Raw genomic sequence first — 16,558 nt, 5'->3', positions numbered from 1 at the left:
CATGTATTGCAAGCCAAAATTCAAATAATCAATTCAGTAATTAAGAGGTGGCCAGTATGTGAACTAGTTAAAGTTTTAATACACCACTCCTTCACCATTCTACACTTGCCTTTGTAGTATCGATATGATGTGCTGCTTTGCAACATACTTACAACAGTTGTGTTATTTTTTTTAAGATCCTTAAAATTAACAAAAGGAAGAATATTTCAAATAGAAATACTGCCAGCACACGCGCAGAGGAGAAGCTTATTATCACATTAGTACAAAAATTTGATATGATTGACAGGCACACGTTTAAAATAGAGTGAGAGGTTAGAATGCCTGAATCTATAGCACAAGAGTATTACAAAATACATCAGCTAAATTCTTAAAAATGCAAAATTGCTTCAGCTTTTTGTGACTTGTAAATAACTATAAGAAATGTTACAATGATAGAAATAGAGCATCTTTTAGCTATATGGACTAGAAATTGCAATAAAAAATGTATTCCTCTTAGCAGAGCATTAATTCAGTTAAAAGCTTCATATTTAAGGCAGTGAAAAGAACTGCAAATGAAATGGAGAATAAAAAACCTTCTACTCTAAGAGTTGTTGCTTTGATTACTTTAAAAATCAAATTAAATTGAATAAATGTTTCTTTGATTGCTTTAAAAAATCAAGTTAAATTTCCTCATGCTAAAACTATCAGAGAAGTGGCCAGTGCAGATGAGAGTACAGCAGATGTCACAATTTATATACCCTTAGGTCTAACATAGAAAAGCCCTCAAGCAAAGAGCTTAGGCAGGAAAATCTTCCCTTTGTCCATCCAGAAGAGAATGATACTGGGGAATCTGGGGGCTCCCTCACTTGAGAGCTTCTGCCTTCTCCTTAATTCCCTTGGTCCCATTCATTCTTTTATTTTTTTTTTTAAAGCAATTGGGGTTAAGTAACTTGCTCAAGGTTACACGGCCAGTTATTATTTCTGGGTGTGGTGCTGAGTATCTGAGCCCGGATTTGATCCAGATCATCCCGACACTGGAGCCGGTGCTCTTACTCACTGAGCCACCTGGCCGCCCCTAAGCAATTGGGGTTAAGTAACTTGCTCAAGGTTACACGGCCAGGTGTTTCTGGGTGGGTGCTAAGTGTCTGAGCCCGGGATTCAATCTCCAGGTGTTCTCAACACTGGAGCCGGTGCTCTTACTCGCTGTGCTACCTGGCCACCCCAGGTCCCATTCATTCTTATTACAAGTTGGAAGTCCATTCTACACATACATCCTTCTCAGGATATCACCTGTTATAAGTGAAGTCCTTGTCTTTCACTACATATTATAACAATAAAGTGGGAAGTAAGGTAATCTCCTGCAAGTGAGGATCAGAGGTGCAGCCTTAAAGAAAATAGAAAAACTTTGTATCAATAAATCCTCTAATCACTGATGTGTCAATGTAAGATGAATAAAAGGATTGCTAAGCAGCATTAAGCTGAAAAAGAAGTTTATATTTATATAGCACTTAAATTCATGAAGTACTTTCTTTAAATAAGGCCTTTGAGGTGAGTGGTATAAATAATTAGTATAATATCTGTTTATAAATAAAAAGTCACTGAAAAAGAAACTACCGATAAAGAAAGCTAGAAAAATGAGATTGATTAGACAAAGTCCTAATGGCAAATTATTTATTCAATAAATTGATGTGGTCTTTTTTGGGGGGGTGTTGGTTGAGGATAAAGAGTTTTTTACCTTTTTAAACTAATTTTTTTTTAAATGTGTAGGGGCAGCTAGGTGGTGTAGTGAATAGAGCACCAGTCCTGGAGTCAGGAGGACCTGAGTTCAAATCCAAACTCAGACACTTAACACTTACTAGTCATGTGACCTTGGGCAAGTCACTTAACACTCCCCCTCCAAAAAGAAAAAAAAAACTGTGTTTATTTTCTGCCTGATTGACATAATGGACATAGTCCAGCAAACATAACTTTTATAATGGTGATGTTTTTCAGTTCTTAAATTTGTGCATATTTTTTATAAACTGGCAAAACCAGAGATGCTAGATTCCATAAAGTTCAGAGGCTTATAGCTTTGTTTGTTACAAAAATGAATAGCTCTTAAAAGTAAATTAAATTAGTAAATATCTTATTACCTGAATAACTTATATTTTAAAATTTTATATCTCAAGCATGATAATTACATGAATATTTCAAGTTATGCATAATTTAATTTAATGTTAAACTAACCTTTAGATCTATAAGAATTCTAGGTCAAAATAAACATTACAACATTTCTACTTTCTCCAAAATTTCTTCCTTTTTACCCACAACTTCAAACTTTCCAGAAATTTTACTTCTCTCTATATAGCTTTAGGGCTGAGAATCATGGAACATCATGACCTCAAAAGAATGAGAGTCACTGTTGACCTAAAGAGATACAGGGTATGTGTAGTAGAAGAATGTGGTCACTTTACTGTTTCTTTTAGAGGCTATCAGCTATGTGGGTAATGGAGTCACTGTTGAGAAGGAACTATGGGTGGACTGAATCTGCAAATCTGAGGGTAAGACATGTCTAAGCTCCTGCCCAGGCCCTTTCTCTTTATCAACCTGCCTCCTGAACCCCTTGTTTTCCTTTCTCCTTTCTCCTCAGGAGAACTGCTCCTAATTTTGCATATCGGTCAACAGCTATAAAGGTATTTGCTGGGCTGATCCTTTAAGATGATGTGAAGGTCATTTGGTTGTCTTACAGCCTGAAGTATAAAAAGACCCAGCCAATGAGAAATGGTGACAGAAGCTTCACCTGACATCTTACTACCCTCCTGGGAGTGTCTTTCTAAACTGATTGACTAGATGTAGTGGTGATTTTGAACGGGAAGGGGAGTGTTTTATTTTAAATTAGCATCCTTTTAAATTAGTTAACTTAATCTCTTAGCAGTAAAGTTGTTTTATTGCAATTTATTGTCTATGAGTGCTTTATTTAATTTTAATCCCTGAACCTGAATCAATGTACTGGCCTAATCTGGGCCTGACCCAGAATAGTGGGTGTAAGTTACAGTATATTACCAGTGCTAACTTGTACAAGACAAATGGCATAAAAGACATTAATGAGGATGTATATGACATAAAAGAAGTGGACTGACCATGTGAGGCTTACAGATGAGCAACCAAGGTGTTACACAGGTTTCCACAAAACAAGAACCAGAGAAAGGACTCCACAGAGAACACTGCAAGGATCTTTTATTGAGAATTTAAGGAAATGACATATGTAATCAAGCAATTAGTAAATGCTTGTTCCCTTCCCTAAGTACTAAGGATACTACCAAAAAGCCAAAACAGTCCCCATTCTCAGGAACTTACATTCTAACAGGGAACTAACATACATAAATCAGAACATAAGAAATATAATTTAGATGGAAGCTAATCTTAAAAGGGATAACCCTAGCAAACAAAGAGAACAAAAGCCAATAATAAATAGCTAGCAGTGACATAGTAATTTAAGGTTTGCAAAGCACTTTTCAATTATTATCTCATTTAATCCCCACAACAATCCTGTAAGTTATCATCTCCATTTTACAAATCAATTGAGGATGAGAGGTTAAGTGACTTGCCCAGAGCCACATAGGAAGTGTTTGAGTTAGGGTTTGAACTCAGATCTTCTCAATTTCAAGTGCCTTGCTGTGGCTACTATGCCACCTTAGATGCTTCCTGCAAGAAGTGGAACTTAAGCTGAGTCTTAAAGGAAGCCAGGAATTCTAAGAGTGAGAGAAAGCATTTCAAGCTCAACCAGGAAGAGTGAGTACAAGGCAGAGACTGGAAATGTAGGGAAAGCAAGGAGGCCAATTTGGCTTGGTTTTAGAGTGATGGGACAGGAGGAGAATGCAAGAAGGAAGCAAGAAGGAGTCACATTGTGAAGAGTTTTAAATACCAAGAGAACTTTATATGTAATCCTGGAGGTAAAAGAAAACTACTGAAATCTATTGCTTGGGGCAGGAGTGGGGTGGAGGGGGAAGTGTGTGACTATGATCAGACTTATGCTTTTGGAAAATCACTTTGGCAGCTGAGTAATGGATTAGAGTGGATGGAGAGGAACAAAGCAGGAAGAGTAATTAGCTATTGCCATTGCATAAGTGAAAAGTGATTAAGGCCTGAAGTAGGGTGGTGGCTGTATGAAGGGAACATTGGCAAAGGATGTTGTAGGAGGGTAGTTCAGAAGAGGGGAGGGTTTGGGAAGGAAAATAAAGAATTCTGTTTTGCAAATGTTGAATTTGAGATACCTACAGGGTGTCCAGTCTGAAATGTCTAGCATGCAGCTAGTTGCTGTTGTCGTTGTTTGTCCTTAGTTCTTGAAGTGGACCACGACATTAGTGAGGTGATGCCATGACTTGCAAGTGATTGGATTTAAGTGAGGGAGGGCTATATAAAGTCACAAGCCTCACCCTCTCCTTCAGAGCCATCTGGGTCCAGTGACAAGATATAAATCAGGATGACTAGAGATGGTCCCAGATGTAATGGGAGAACTTGGTTAGTGCTGAGCTCCTGAGTGACTAAAGCTAGAAATATAGATTTAGTAATCATCTTCAAGGAGATAATTAAACCCATGAGAACTAATGAGTTCACCAAGTGAGGGAGTATAAAGAGAAACTGAGCCCAGAATAGAGCCCTGGAAGATAACAACAACCAGGAACATAGTGGTCAGGCACTTTGAAAAACAACAGATCTTGAAAACCCAGAGAAAAGATAGTACCCCAAAGCAGAAGATAGTCAACAGTATTGTGTGGGATAGAGACCACTACCAGGTCTTTAAAATCAGAGTCTGAGTCAGAAAGCAGAAAGAGTCCTTTATCCTTTCTCATGAGAAAGGGCACAGCCTTTGGTGCTCAAGTGGGGTCAGCTAGGGAGAGCAAATTGTGGAAGCTTGCAGACTTCTGTTACCTAATCCTAATCTGGCCCACTTCCCTGTCTGGTCTCACTACTGGTCAGTGAGGGGGGCTCACAATCTCTTCATGAGTAACTAGCTAATCAGCACAAAGCAATCTCAATCCTTCATTACCATAACTGTTCATGAATTAGTATCCTATTAGAGGACAGTGTTTTCCAATCTCTCATTATGCACCAAATTTGGAGATGGCCAATGAGAGTTACAGTTGACAATCCTTTATTATTATAATTATTCATTTGACCCTTCTACCCAATCAGAAGGAAACATCCTTCCATCCTTTACTTATGCATAGCTACACACCAAATTTGGGGGCAACCAAAGAGAAGAAGGTTAGCGTTTCCTTTAAGTTTCATTACCTTCTTCTGAGGCCTATGGAAACTTAACATTTTGCTATCTCTCACAATATCAAATGCCAAATACTGCAGAGAGAAAGAGGTTAAGAAATATAAGGAGAGAAAAGAGCCCATTACATTTATCAATGAACAAATCAATAGTAAACTTGGAGAAAGTGATTTTAGTTAAATAGTGAGATTTGAAGCAGATTGCAGACAATTTAAAAGGGAATGAAAGAGACCAGTATCCTGCATGATATATCAAGATAAATTCCAAAAGGACTCTTGACTCCTTGTTGTTCATCCTTCATTCTTGAAGAGGACCAGTTGACATCATGAGTATGATGTCTTGACTTGTTCATGAATTGGATTTGAGTGAGACAGAGCTGTGCAAAGTCATCAGCCTCCCTCTCTCCTCCAGAGTCATCAGAATCCAATGACAAGACAAAGGTCAAAATGACTAGCCATGGGCTGGGATATAGTGGGTAACCTTGCCCTTTCTAAATTAAGGTCTTTCTTAGGTCTCAGTTTGTCTGAGGCAATGTCCATTTCAATGAGTAAGGGCTGGTAACAATTGAGACAAAAGATGGCCCAATTTACCATCCCAAAAATATCAATCTTGGAGAGGAAAACCAGAGTTTTTGACCAGAACAGAACATAATTGCTATTTACACTAATTCTAAGCCATCAAAACCTAAATAATGAGGCACAAAGGCTTGGGCTGGGCCTATTATTAGCCATTCAATGGAAGGCAGAATGATTTGGGTTTAAAGGCTAGTCAAGCAGCTCCATTGAAAACACAATGAGCTTTTTGAAAGCCTGCTTTTCTGCTCTATATTTCAAGAAATCAAAAATGAAAAGTGTAGGAGAGAAGAGGAGGAAGAGGAAGAGGAGAAGACGAAGACTTTCCAACCTTGTATTCAAACTGGGAGACAGTTAATACAAAACTTTCTCCTAAGAACCTGGATCACTCCTTCCTACAAATACACACAGCACCCATGGGAGGAGTTAGCTTATACCATAACAGTAGTGAGCCCGATGTGTAAGAAATACATGCAACAAGGTTTAACTCACATCACCTGCTCTGGAAGTCCTTCTCTCTATGTAGAGATCTTGTATAGAACTCTTCTTGTTGTTCATCCTTTGTTATTGAAGAGGACTAATGCCATCAAGAGCATGATGTCGTGACTTGAGTAAGAGTTAGAGTGAGGCAGAGCTGCCCAAAGTCATCAGCTTTGATCTTTTCTCCAGAATCATCTGAGCCCAGTGGCAAAACAAAGGTCAAGAAACTGGTCATGGCCCAGGATGGTCTAGCTAGGTGGTGCACTGGGTAGAGTGTTGGTTCTGAAATCAGGAAGACTCCTTTTCCTGAGTTCAACTCCATCTTCAGACCCTTACTAGCTGTGTGACCCTGGGCAAGTCACTTAACCCTGTTTGTCTCAGTTTCCTCATCTGTAAAAGGAGATGGAGAAGGAAATGGCAAACCACTCGAGCATCTCACAGAGACACAGACATGACTGAAAAGAATAAACAACAACAAAAATTCATGACTTAGCTGTAGAAGGTCATACCATAAACAAATTAAAGAAAGGAGGAAAATACCTTGTGCAGTTGGGTAGGGAAGAATCCAAGACCAAAAGAAGACAGAAAGGATCACAGAAAATAAAGTGAACAATTTAATTAACACAAATTGAAAAGTTTTTGCAAAAAACGAAATGAATACAGTTGACTTGGGAAGAAAATCCAGAGTCTGGCACACAATAAGTGCTTATTATTAGTGCTTATTAATTAATGCTATTTAAGGCATTAATACATGCTTGTTACTTGATAACTTCTAAATGTTTTTAGATTTTACTTCCCCCTTAAATAGCTAACATTTCTATACTGATACATATTTGTGTGTGTGTGTGTGTGTGTGTGTGTGTGTGTGCCAGGCACAGTGCTTTACAATTATTATCTCCTTTGATCCTCACAATGATCCTGGTAGGTAGGTGCTTTTATTATCTCCATTTTACAAATGAGGAAACTGAAGCAAAAAGAGGTTAAGTGATTTTCCCAGGGTTACACAGTTATCAAAATGTCTGAGGCTGGATTTTAACTCAGGTGTTCCCGACTCCAGACCCAGCTCTCTATGAGCTGTACCACCTCACCGTCTCTATTTAGGTAATGGTAGTTTCCAAAAAGTACAACCTAGACAGATTCTAATTTTCGCTGCACTCACCACCCTAATAAATAACTACCTTATTATTTACCTCTTGCTTTCTTAATTCATTCATTTGATTGCATCTGTCTCAGAGTATGTGTTAACTAACCCTGTTGACAGCATCTTCTCTTGTATCCAAGAGCTACTTTGTGCCTAGCAACAAATCTAACAGGAGTAAAAGTAAATCCAGCAAAACAGTTCAATCTAACAGCATTCCCCAGGAACAAAAGTGTGTAATTTCTGAGTAGGAGCAACTTTCCTGAGTAAGATTTCAGCCCTTTCCCCCCTACTTGGGATACTGGAGAGATGTGGTACCTAGATGAGTTTTGTGTAGACAGGTGCCAATGTTGTTGGCACTACATGGGGAGACTTTTGGAAGGGAGAATTAAGTTAAAATATCTTAACCAGTTACCACATACATGATAGTAGATAGGGTTCTGGGAATGGGGAAGGACAGCAGTTGAAACAAAAAGCCTAATAGATGTGGAATAGAAACAAAGATTCCCAGCAGGAACTAAAAAAGCCCCTAAGACTGAGGACTGAGTAACTGACTCATAATTTCTATCCCAGCCCATCAAAACAAATACCCAGGACTGTGGTTCACCTCCCACAGACACACCCTCTTCTACCCCTTCTGTCTTTCCTTTATGTCAAAGAAGAAAAGGACCAAGAAAGGAAATAGAAACAGATTACAATTTGAGGGGAGGGTATTTCAATAAATCCATCTCGTGTAGCCTTGAAGACTCAGCTTAAATTCTAGAATAATATCAGAGAGGAAAAGGACCTTTACAATTTTCAATTCAATTTTCTTCAATAAATATTTATTAAGCCTTACTATATGTCAGGCACTGAGGTTACAAAAAGAGGCAAAGGACAGTGCTGGGCACAGGAAAAGGCAAGAGTTGAAACAGAAAGCCTAATACCGTAGGTGGGGATTGAGCAAAGGGTGGGGAACCTTCAGCTGGTCCTCCGGTGTGGCCTTTTGACTGAATCCATGTTTTACTGAACAAATCCTTTTATTAAGGGGAATTTATTTTATATTTACTTATTTTTATAAAGGGGCTTTGCTCTGTGAAGTTTGCATTGTGTCAAAGGGCCACATTTGAGGGCCTAGAAGGCCACTTGTGCCCTCAAGGCCGCAGGTTCCCCACCCCTGGATTAGACACAAAAATCTAGACTCTCTAGCTGGGCCTAAAAAAGCTGAAATCCCCGCCCTCAAGGCGCTTCCACTCTACTTCTATCTAAAGATCCCTCCCCCGCCCTCCCCCCCCCTTCCCCCCCCCTCCCCTCCACGACCCTCCTCCGAACTCGTGCTGTTGCCACAGCCCCCCGGCAAAAGTCACTTCTGCCTAACGCCATCTGCCTTCATCTGAATTCCTGTGCCAACAGCACCATTCATTATTTACTGCTCTTCGTCCTAACTGAAGGTATTATCACCCACACACACAATGACAGATAGACCAACATCCGGGTCTCAAATGCAGCTTCTTATAGGGAGCGGAAGCGGAAGCGCGTTCAGCGATCGGCTCAGCCGGAAGTTATCTTGTTGCCCAGACGAGCACCGGAACTGGCTCTCGAGGTTGGCGGCCGGAGAACCGAGGCGGTGAGGAGGGGTGGCGCGCGAGCGTGGGCGTGGGGGGGGGGGGGGGGGGGCGGCCGGTCCTACGTGGCTCGCGGGTTGGCCTGGGCTCCGAGACCGAGCCGGGCGGCCGATGGCCGGTGTAATCAGAGCTCCCTGCAGAGGTGCCACGGTCCTAGCCCGTTTGAAAACAAGTTCGGGGGGCGGGCGCCGCTCACCGCCCCTTCCTTTGCGTTCCAGCCAAAAAAAAAAAAAAATCTGAAAAACTTGTAGCCAGCTGGGGGCTCTGACGCCCAGTAAGTACAGTGTTCTTTACGCTGACCCAGCGTGTTATATTCTTAGTTCTCTAGTGAGACTGCTGGCTTTAATGAAATGTAGTGTAAGCCGGTAACTGATCCACGTGCTACTGTTGACTACCGTTCCCAGTGCTTATTGTTTCATGTCTTTTATCTAGGACTTAAAATTTCTTCACCAAAAAAGGGCAACTAAAGTGTATAGCGGCCCTAGGCCACCGAGGTAGGTAAAACGGTTTGTCTTTTTAAGTGATTTGGACAGGAAATGTGATTTATTCTCCAAGTAAACCCCACAACCCCCCCCCCCCCAGCATAGTACATTACACATGTCTAGTAAAGGAAGAGCGGAGGGTATGCCCTGACTGTCCTAGAAAAGTTGAAATGCCGAGTCTATCCTTAATAACCTGTGATGATTGTACTGCTTTTGATGGTGGAAGAAATTGGGTCACTTAGAAGGACCTTTCTTGTAGGCTGGTATTTGATTTTATATTTTTCGTCATTTGAATTTAAACTAATTTGGAAATGGAGGATTTACATAATTTGAAGTTAGGTAATCTGAAGATAGTGGTTCTGGCATCAGGTTAAAGTTCCGACAAGCTTTCAAATACAGAAACAAATTCTTCATGGAGGATCTTTGTGTTAAGAAGGTGGTATATAATAGACAATGATTTGAAAGTATCAAAGTACCAGGAAACTTGAGTTTTACTTTTTTGCATTGCCCTGTGGACTTGGTAAAGGTACTTGTTTCACTCATTGTACCTTTAGAATGACAATAATATTAATAAGTAAGGATGGGAACCTCTATTTTAGTGTTAGGCTGTATGCTGCTGTCCTTTTGAATGACCATATGAATAAATATGTGAAAATGTTTTGAGCTCTCTGAAGAGAAAATGTGTTAGTAATGAAAAGAATGTATTCCAGTAGCATTCTTCTTTGTCAGAACCTTCATTACCAGAGATAGAAAATAGCATAGGAGTTATACAGATGCGTTCCAGGATGTTAGATAAATTATACAAGCATGTTAAATACCAAGGTAATGTTCCAGAACAGACAAAAGGGTCATGGGAATCTTGGAGTAGGAGTGCAGGGCTTGCAGGAAAGAGATTAAAGGTGCCTACGAGAGTACTTGTACTATGGCAGAGCAGATTGTCAGCTTGTTAGAATGTAAGCATCTTGAGGGCAGGGACCTAGTCTTTGTATTCCTCATCATTCCTTGCCTTTATCTGTAAATTCAATAATTATTTTGTTGAATTGATGCTACCGAAAAAGGGAAAAAGTGATGCTACTGAAAAAGTCCCACTTGCTGGGTAAGGAATACACTTTAAGCCTATGAATCTGGGTAAATCTCCAATGTCATCAGAGGAGGCAGTATGAAAGAAAGAGATCCCATACAATTCCTTCTCCTTTCCCTGCCACTTCCCCTTAGACTCAAAGGCAATTTCTAACCTCATTTGTCCTTAAAGAACTGTTAGGTTTACCTGCAAGAGCCAGGCTACTGTCAGGTGTGATTTCATTGTATATATAAAATTCAGTGACTACAGTACTTACATTTGGAATTTTAACATATGCAACTTTTACTTAGAATTGTAAGCAGAAAAGAATGCTAAGTGACTTGGGTTTTTTTCTAATGCTTATTTTTTGAAGTTAATTCTATGAAATAAAAATAAGGTTTAGTAATGATGAATAGTTTGTACTTGAACTGGGATTTTTGTGTTTGATTTCTAATGAGGTCATGAACTTGCTGTGTTAATATAAAAGAAGATAATTTATATGAAAATTGAAGTATCCCAGCCCCAAAACTGTTTCCTCTACAATTGGTACCTTTTTTCTTTTTAAGTATATTATGATAGCTCTAGAGGATTTATTTTAATATAACTTTAGAATTGTAAAGAATAAAAAATAACTTGAACTTCATTGAGGAAAAGGACCATGCATTATATTTTGCACAACACAGCACTTAGCACTGTACCTTATAAAACATGTTCATTAAATATTTGTTGATCCTATCTATATAAATATACCTAACACAGTAGTCTTTGTCTGATATAACAAGTCTATGTTTTCTACTGTCTCTTCCCTGGCTTAAATAACCAACATTATACTGACTAGACCACTTGAGTTTGACCTTTGAGAGAGCCATCACTACAGATGGACTAGTTGGGGAAAGATGAAAAATTTGATATTCAGACTTTGATATTTAACATGGCATATTGTACTGCCACTGGAATGGCAAATCTTTGATGCCCAGTGGGCATCATTCTATATATAGTTTACCATTCTAGTCTGAGTGAGGTAGCATACTCAATGAACCACCTCCAGCAGGCAAATTATATTATATGATAGGGAATAGCAATGTAACACCAGTGACAAAAGCCTGACAGGCAGTCCTAATGCACTTTAGCCTCTGTTACATTTATGTACGGTTACATTGACCTTAAAAGAAATGTAGGCTCTTGAGTGCAGTTTTTGCATTTATAAATTCTAATTATTTAGCTTGCGCATATGATGGAAACAATCTGTAAATGGTGTTCTCTTTTTAACCCTCCTCTTCTGGAGTTATTAGCTTCCAGTTTTTTTGTTAATGCCTTTTGTTTCTCTAGAGTCTAGCATATTCATTTCCAAATAAAGTCCTACTTTATAACAATGACTAGAAAAGAAAGGGACACAGTATATGCCATATTCCAAAATATAGACCACACCCTCTAATCTCCCATTGCCACTACTGCTTCTGTTGTGAAGAGAGTGAAGCACTATAAATGCCATTTCAAAACAAATTACATTTTCTTTTTATAGCTGGTTTGTTTTGCTAGCCATAGTACACATCCTTATCAATAAGAACCAGTTTGCATTTGTCACAATCAATGGGTTAACAAGTATTTTTTAATGCTACTGATAAAGGGATATTGACTCTTTTTCCAGGAAGAATGAGAGGGAAAGGTTACCTTGAACAACAGTGTTTGAGTGGGTCTCCAGTTCATCCTCTTCAAGAGACAGCTTGGAAGGGAGAGACTACATAATATTTCCCTTATAACTCTTCCCTTATTAATAAACTACTATGTGCCAGGAACTGTGCTGAGTTAAGATAAGATCTGAAATGAGTGCCTAGGGTACAATTGTGTAATGTAGTTGTGCTAAACTTAAGTATATTTGCTTTTTAAATCCCTTTTACAGATTTTCAAATATCTACAAACTCTATTTCAGTTTTTCAAGGATCAAGTGATCATACTTCTGTGTAGGTTTTCCCTCCACCAGAGGAAATAAGCCCTTCTGCACCTTATTATAGTATGCATGGTTTTATTTTGTTTGGGTTTTTTTTTGAGATTATGGCCAAAAAAAACCACCCATCACTTGATCTGGTTTCTTTTTTTTTTTTTTTTAATTTTGTTTGTTTACTTTTAGTTTACAAGATTCAATTCCACATTTCCTTGAGTTTCACATTCTGTCCCCCTCCCTCCCCTCTGCCCCACCATGGCAGCATACAGTCAAGTATAAGATCTGTAAATACTTTCACATTAGATATTTGTCAGGTTATAAGGACAGATTATATCAGATGGAATGAAAAATGATAAAGAGGAAGTAAAACCAAACAAGAAAAAGATCAGGTAGTTTGCTTCAATTTGGATTCAAACTCAGTTCTTTCTAGTTCTTTCTCTGGATCTAGACATCTCTCTCCATCATGAGTCTTTTGGGATTGACTTATATCACTGCATTGCTGAGAAGAGTCCAGTCTGTCAAAGTTGGTCATCACACATACGTTGTGTCTGTAACTGTATACAAATTTCTCCTGGTTCTACTCTTCTCATTCAGCATTAGTTTGTATAAGCCTCCCCAGGTAAATATGAAGTCCATCTGCTCCTCGTTTCTTATAGCACAATAGTATTCCATAACATGCATATACCACAACTTGTTCAGCCATTCCCCAATTGATGGGCATCCCCTCAGTTTCTAATTCTTTGCTACCACAAAAAGAGCTGCTATAAATATTTTTGTACATATGGGTCTTTCTCTCATTTCTATGATCCCTTTGGGATATAACCCTAGAAGTGGTATTGTTGTGTCAAAGGATATGAAATTATTTATAGCCCTTTGGGCATAATTCCAGATTGCTCTCCAGAATTGTTGGATCAGTTCACAACTCTACCAACAATGCATTAGTGTCCCAGTTTGCCCACATCCTCTCCAGCATTTGTCATTTTCCTGTTTTGTCATCTTAGCCAATCTGACTGGTGAGATGTGGTACCTCAGAATTGTTTTGATTTTCATTTCTCTAGAGATTTAGAGCATTTCTTCCTGTGCTTATTAGATATCTTTAATTTCTCTGAAAACTGTTCATATCCTTTGACCATTTACTTGATCTGGTTTCTGGTGATAAGCCTCCCTTAACTTAGCTAGTTTGGTGTTCAGGTAACAGTGTGCCACCAAGCTCTTACTCGAATGCTTTCTATTTTGTTAGGACTTGCATTGGCAAGTACCACAGCACTGTCATTGCCTTTGAGAACCCAAGCTCACCTCGGTGGCATGATCAGACACTGAGAACAAGACTATGTAAGAGCAAAACTGTGTAAAATTTCTATTTGCAAAGGTTATTCACTAATTAGAAAATTACTATTGCCACTGCCAATAATAACAGCTGGGATTCATATAATGCTTTAAGGTTTACAAAGCGCTTTTAAATGTTAGCTTATTTCATCCTCACAACAACCCTGTGAGGTAGGTATGATCATTCGCCTTACTTCACTAATTAGGAACGTGAGACAAACAGAGAGGTTCAATGACTTACTCTGGGTCACATAGAGGTAAATGTCTGAGGAAGGATTTGAACTCAGGCTTCTTGCCTCCCAGGTTTTGAGCTCTATCCACTGTGCAACCTCACTACCCCTAGATGTTTTCAAAAGACATGCATTTTAAAAGTAATATTGTCCAACTGATACTTTTGTTTTACAAAAGATTTTCAGAATGACTGACACTCCTGATGCTGTTCCAAATTTTGAAGAGATGTTTGCCAATCGATTCACAGAAGATGATACAGAGTATCAAGAATACCTAAAACGCCCTGCAGATTCCCCTCCGATTGTTGAAGAGTGGAATAGTAGATCTAGTGGTAATCAAAGAAACAGAGGCAATCGGTATGATTTTCTTTTTTAACATAATTTTAAAAAATTATCTTAAAGTGTATATATTAAGTTTAACATAATAGTAGCAAAACTTCCCTGTTTGTGTATGTTCCCTTCTCAGTGGGTACTCTTTTCAAGTAACATATACATTTGATCAAATAAAATATAGCTAATCCTAGAAAACATGATTTAATCAATAACTTCAGTATCTTAAAAATAAAAAGCAGAGTCAGTTGAGTTTGTTATTTGACTATGAGCTACAATTTGCAGCAAGAAAACACCTCAATTGACGAAGTTCTTTCTTTGGAAAAATTGGTTTAAAACTGATTTGTCCCTAGGACCTTATACATATATTTTGTTTGTTTTAATTTTTTCAAATACATTTAACTTATAATATCTATTTTCTGTGTGCTAAATATCTTTTCTCTCTAAACAAATGTCATAGGGGATAATTTCTGCTTTCTCAGAATACTTTAGGTTTGGGTTTTTCTCAAAAGAACAATTTTTTTTGTTTTATTTTTGGGGGGTGCGGCAGGTTATAAAAAAATTACATTTAACATTTTAGCATAAGCAAGTAATAAAGTACTACCTCTTTTTTCAATAGCATTATGCAGAAAATACTTGGCAAATCTTAAAGCATATAAGTTCTCGTTAATGATAATTTGGGATAAAATTAAAACAGGTCTTGTTAATTCTGTGTACAGTTGATTTTGCTTTGTGTTTTTAAATATAATATGAACTTTGAGGTAATTTTGTGATTAGCTGTAATGTTTTAACATTCTATTATAGAAAAAATTGTTCTAGAATATTTAACTGGGAATTATACTGAGGACACAGTTGAATTCAACACAATTATTTTTTGTGCCTTTATAAAAAAATGTTTAACTGTGGGTGCCTTTTTTGTTACAGTTTGCAAGATAACAGACACTTTAGAGGAAGGGATGGCAGACGGGGTTGGCCAAGTGACAACAGATCTAATCAGTGGCATGGAAGACCCTGGGGTAATAACTATCAGCAGCACAGACAAGAACCTTACTACCATCATCAGTATGGACAATATGGTTATAATCAACGACCTCCTTATGGCTACTATTAATGTTGTCAGGCATCAAGTAAAACCAATTACATTCTCTTCTAACGTGTCAGAAGCTTGCCAGTTTCTTCTGTTTGATCACATTTTTTGTATATGATTTTGTATAGATAATATTAGGCAACTTGAAGCTGTCATGTACAAATAACCTAGAAAGAAGAGATGATAACTGAAAGTGACAAATCCTGTAGAGAAGTTATGGACTACATTGTTCAACTTCTACCTCAAATTCATCTTTATTTCATATTTTGTTAGTACATTGAATTTCATGTGTTTTCCATGTAAGGCTGCCAGTAGGTATAAGTTTGTAACACAGGCATCGTTAGGAATAAGAAAAACATTTGCTTTCTCTCAAATTTAAAGGAGTTTCTGTAAACATGGGTGTGAATATTTCTGAAATTTTGCAGATTTTAATGAAGTAATTCATCAAGAGACAGTTATATTTGGCTTACAAAATATCATATTTAGCCACAGCTGAAAACATAATCAATTTACCTTTCATTTGACTTTGATGATTTCAAAATAATAACTGTACTATGTGAATGCCTGTTTTAAAAGTCTGAGTTCTATACTAGTAACAAAAGGAAGACAAGAATAAAGATGTAAAATAAGCAAAGAATTTTTATTTTTGGATTAAGTGGGTGTAGATCTGATTTTTTACATTATATTGTAGTATGACTTTGCTGGTGGGTGGCGGGCAGGAGAGAGATATTCTTCCCATTCATTTAAAAACAGGATTGAAATTCAAGTGTAATGCGTTCATTTAAACCTGTTACTTTCAGTCCTTCCTTTCCAATCAGTGTAGAAAACATAACTCAATGTTTTGGCTCTATAATTTTTAGAGACATGATAGCTTGGACTTATTTTACATTGTTTTATTCTTTACCAAACATGAAAACCTCTCTGTCTTATATAAACACAGTTAACTGTTTGAATTAAAAAAAAAAATCTTTCCTCTATTTTTATAACTCCATTATGATGGCTATTATAATTACATTTTATTCAAGGGAAATGGTTATTGTTTAACCTCACTCTTAAGTTTTGGATTAT

The 16,558-nt window shown here is 37.8% G+C and overlaps 1 protein-coding gene across 3 annotated transcripts; it reads left to right on the top strand.

Annotated features, from left to right (window-relative positions):
• Window positions 1-8,943: 8,943 nt before the first annotated feature.
• RAMAC (RNA guanine-7 methyltransferase activating subunit) lies at window positions 8,944-16,127 on the top strand. Of its 3 annotated transcripts, XM_069098722.1 has the most exons (5): window positions 8,951-9,035; window positions 9,466-9,527; window positions 13,758-13,849; window positions 14,252-14,430; window positions 15,328-16,127. In XM_069098722.1, exons 4-5 carry the CDS (start codon window positions 14,261-14,263, stop codon window positions 15,512-15,514), a joined length of 357 nt encoding a protein of 118 aa, XP_068954823.1. In that variant the 5' UTR covers window positions 8,951-9,035; window positions 9,466-9,527; window positions 13,758-13,849; window positions 14,252-14,260; the 3' UTR covers window positions 15,515-16,127. The 3 variants fall into 3 exon arrangements, with proteins under 3 accessions (XP_068954821.1, XP_068954822.1, XP_068954823.1); XM_069098720.1 differs by lacking the exon at window positions 13,758-13,849 and having other exon boundaries at window positions 8,944-9,035; XM_069098721.1 differs by lacking the exons at window positions 9,466-9,527; window positions 13,758-13,849 and having other exon boundaries at window positions 8,950-9,035.
• The last annotated feature ends 431 nt before the right edge of the window (window positions 16,128-16,558 follow it).

This window comes from Petaurus breviceps, unplaced genomic scaffold (genome assembly GCF_028583685.1).
Source record: "Petaurus breviceps papuanus isolate PSGF00001 unplaced genomic scaffold, PetGlider_PUasm1.0 37, whole genome shotgun sequence".
Taxonomy (NCBI): domain Eukaryota; kingdom Metazoa; phylum Chordata; class Mammalia; order Diprotodontia; family Petauridae; genus Petaurus; species Petaurus breviceps.
The sequence above is the reverse complement of the archived record's forward strand: the minus strand, read 5'-3'. Positions and strand labels throughout refer to the sequence as shown.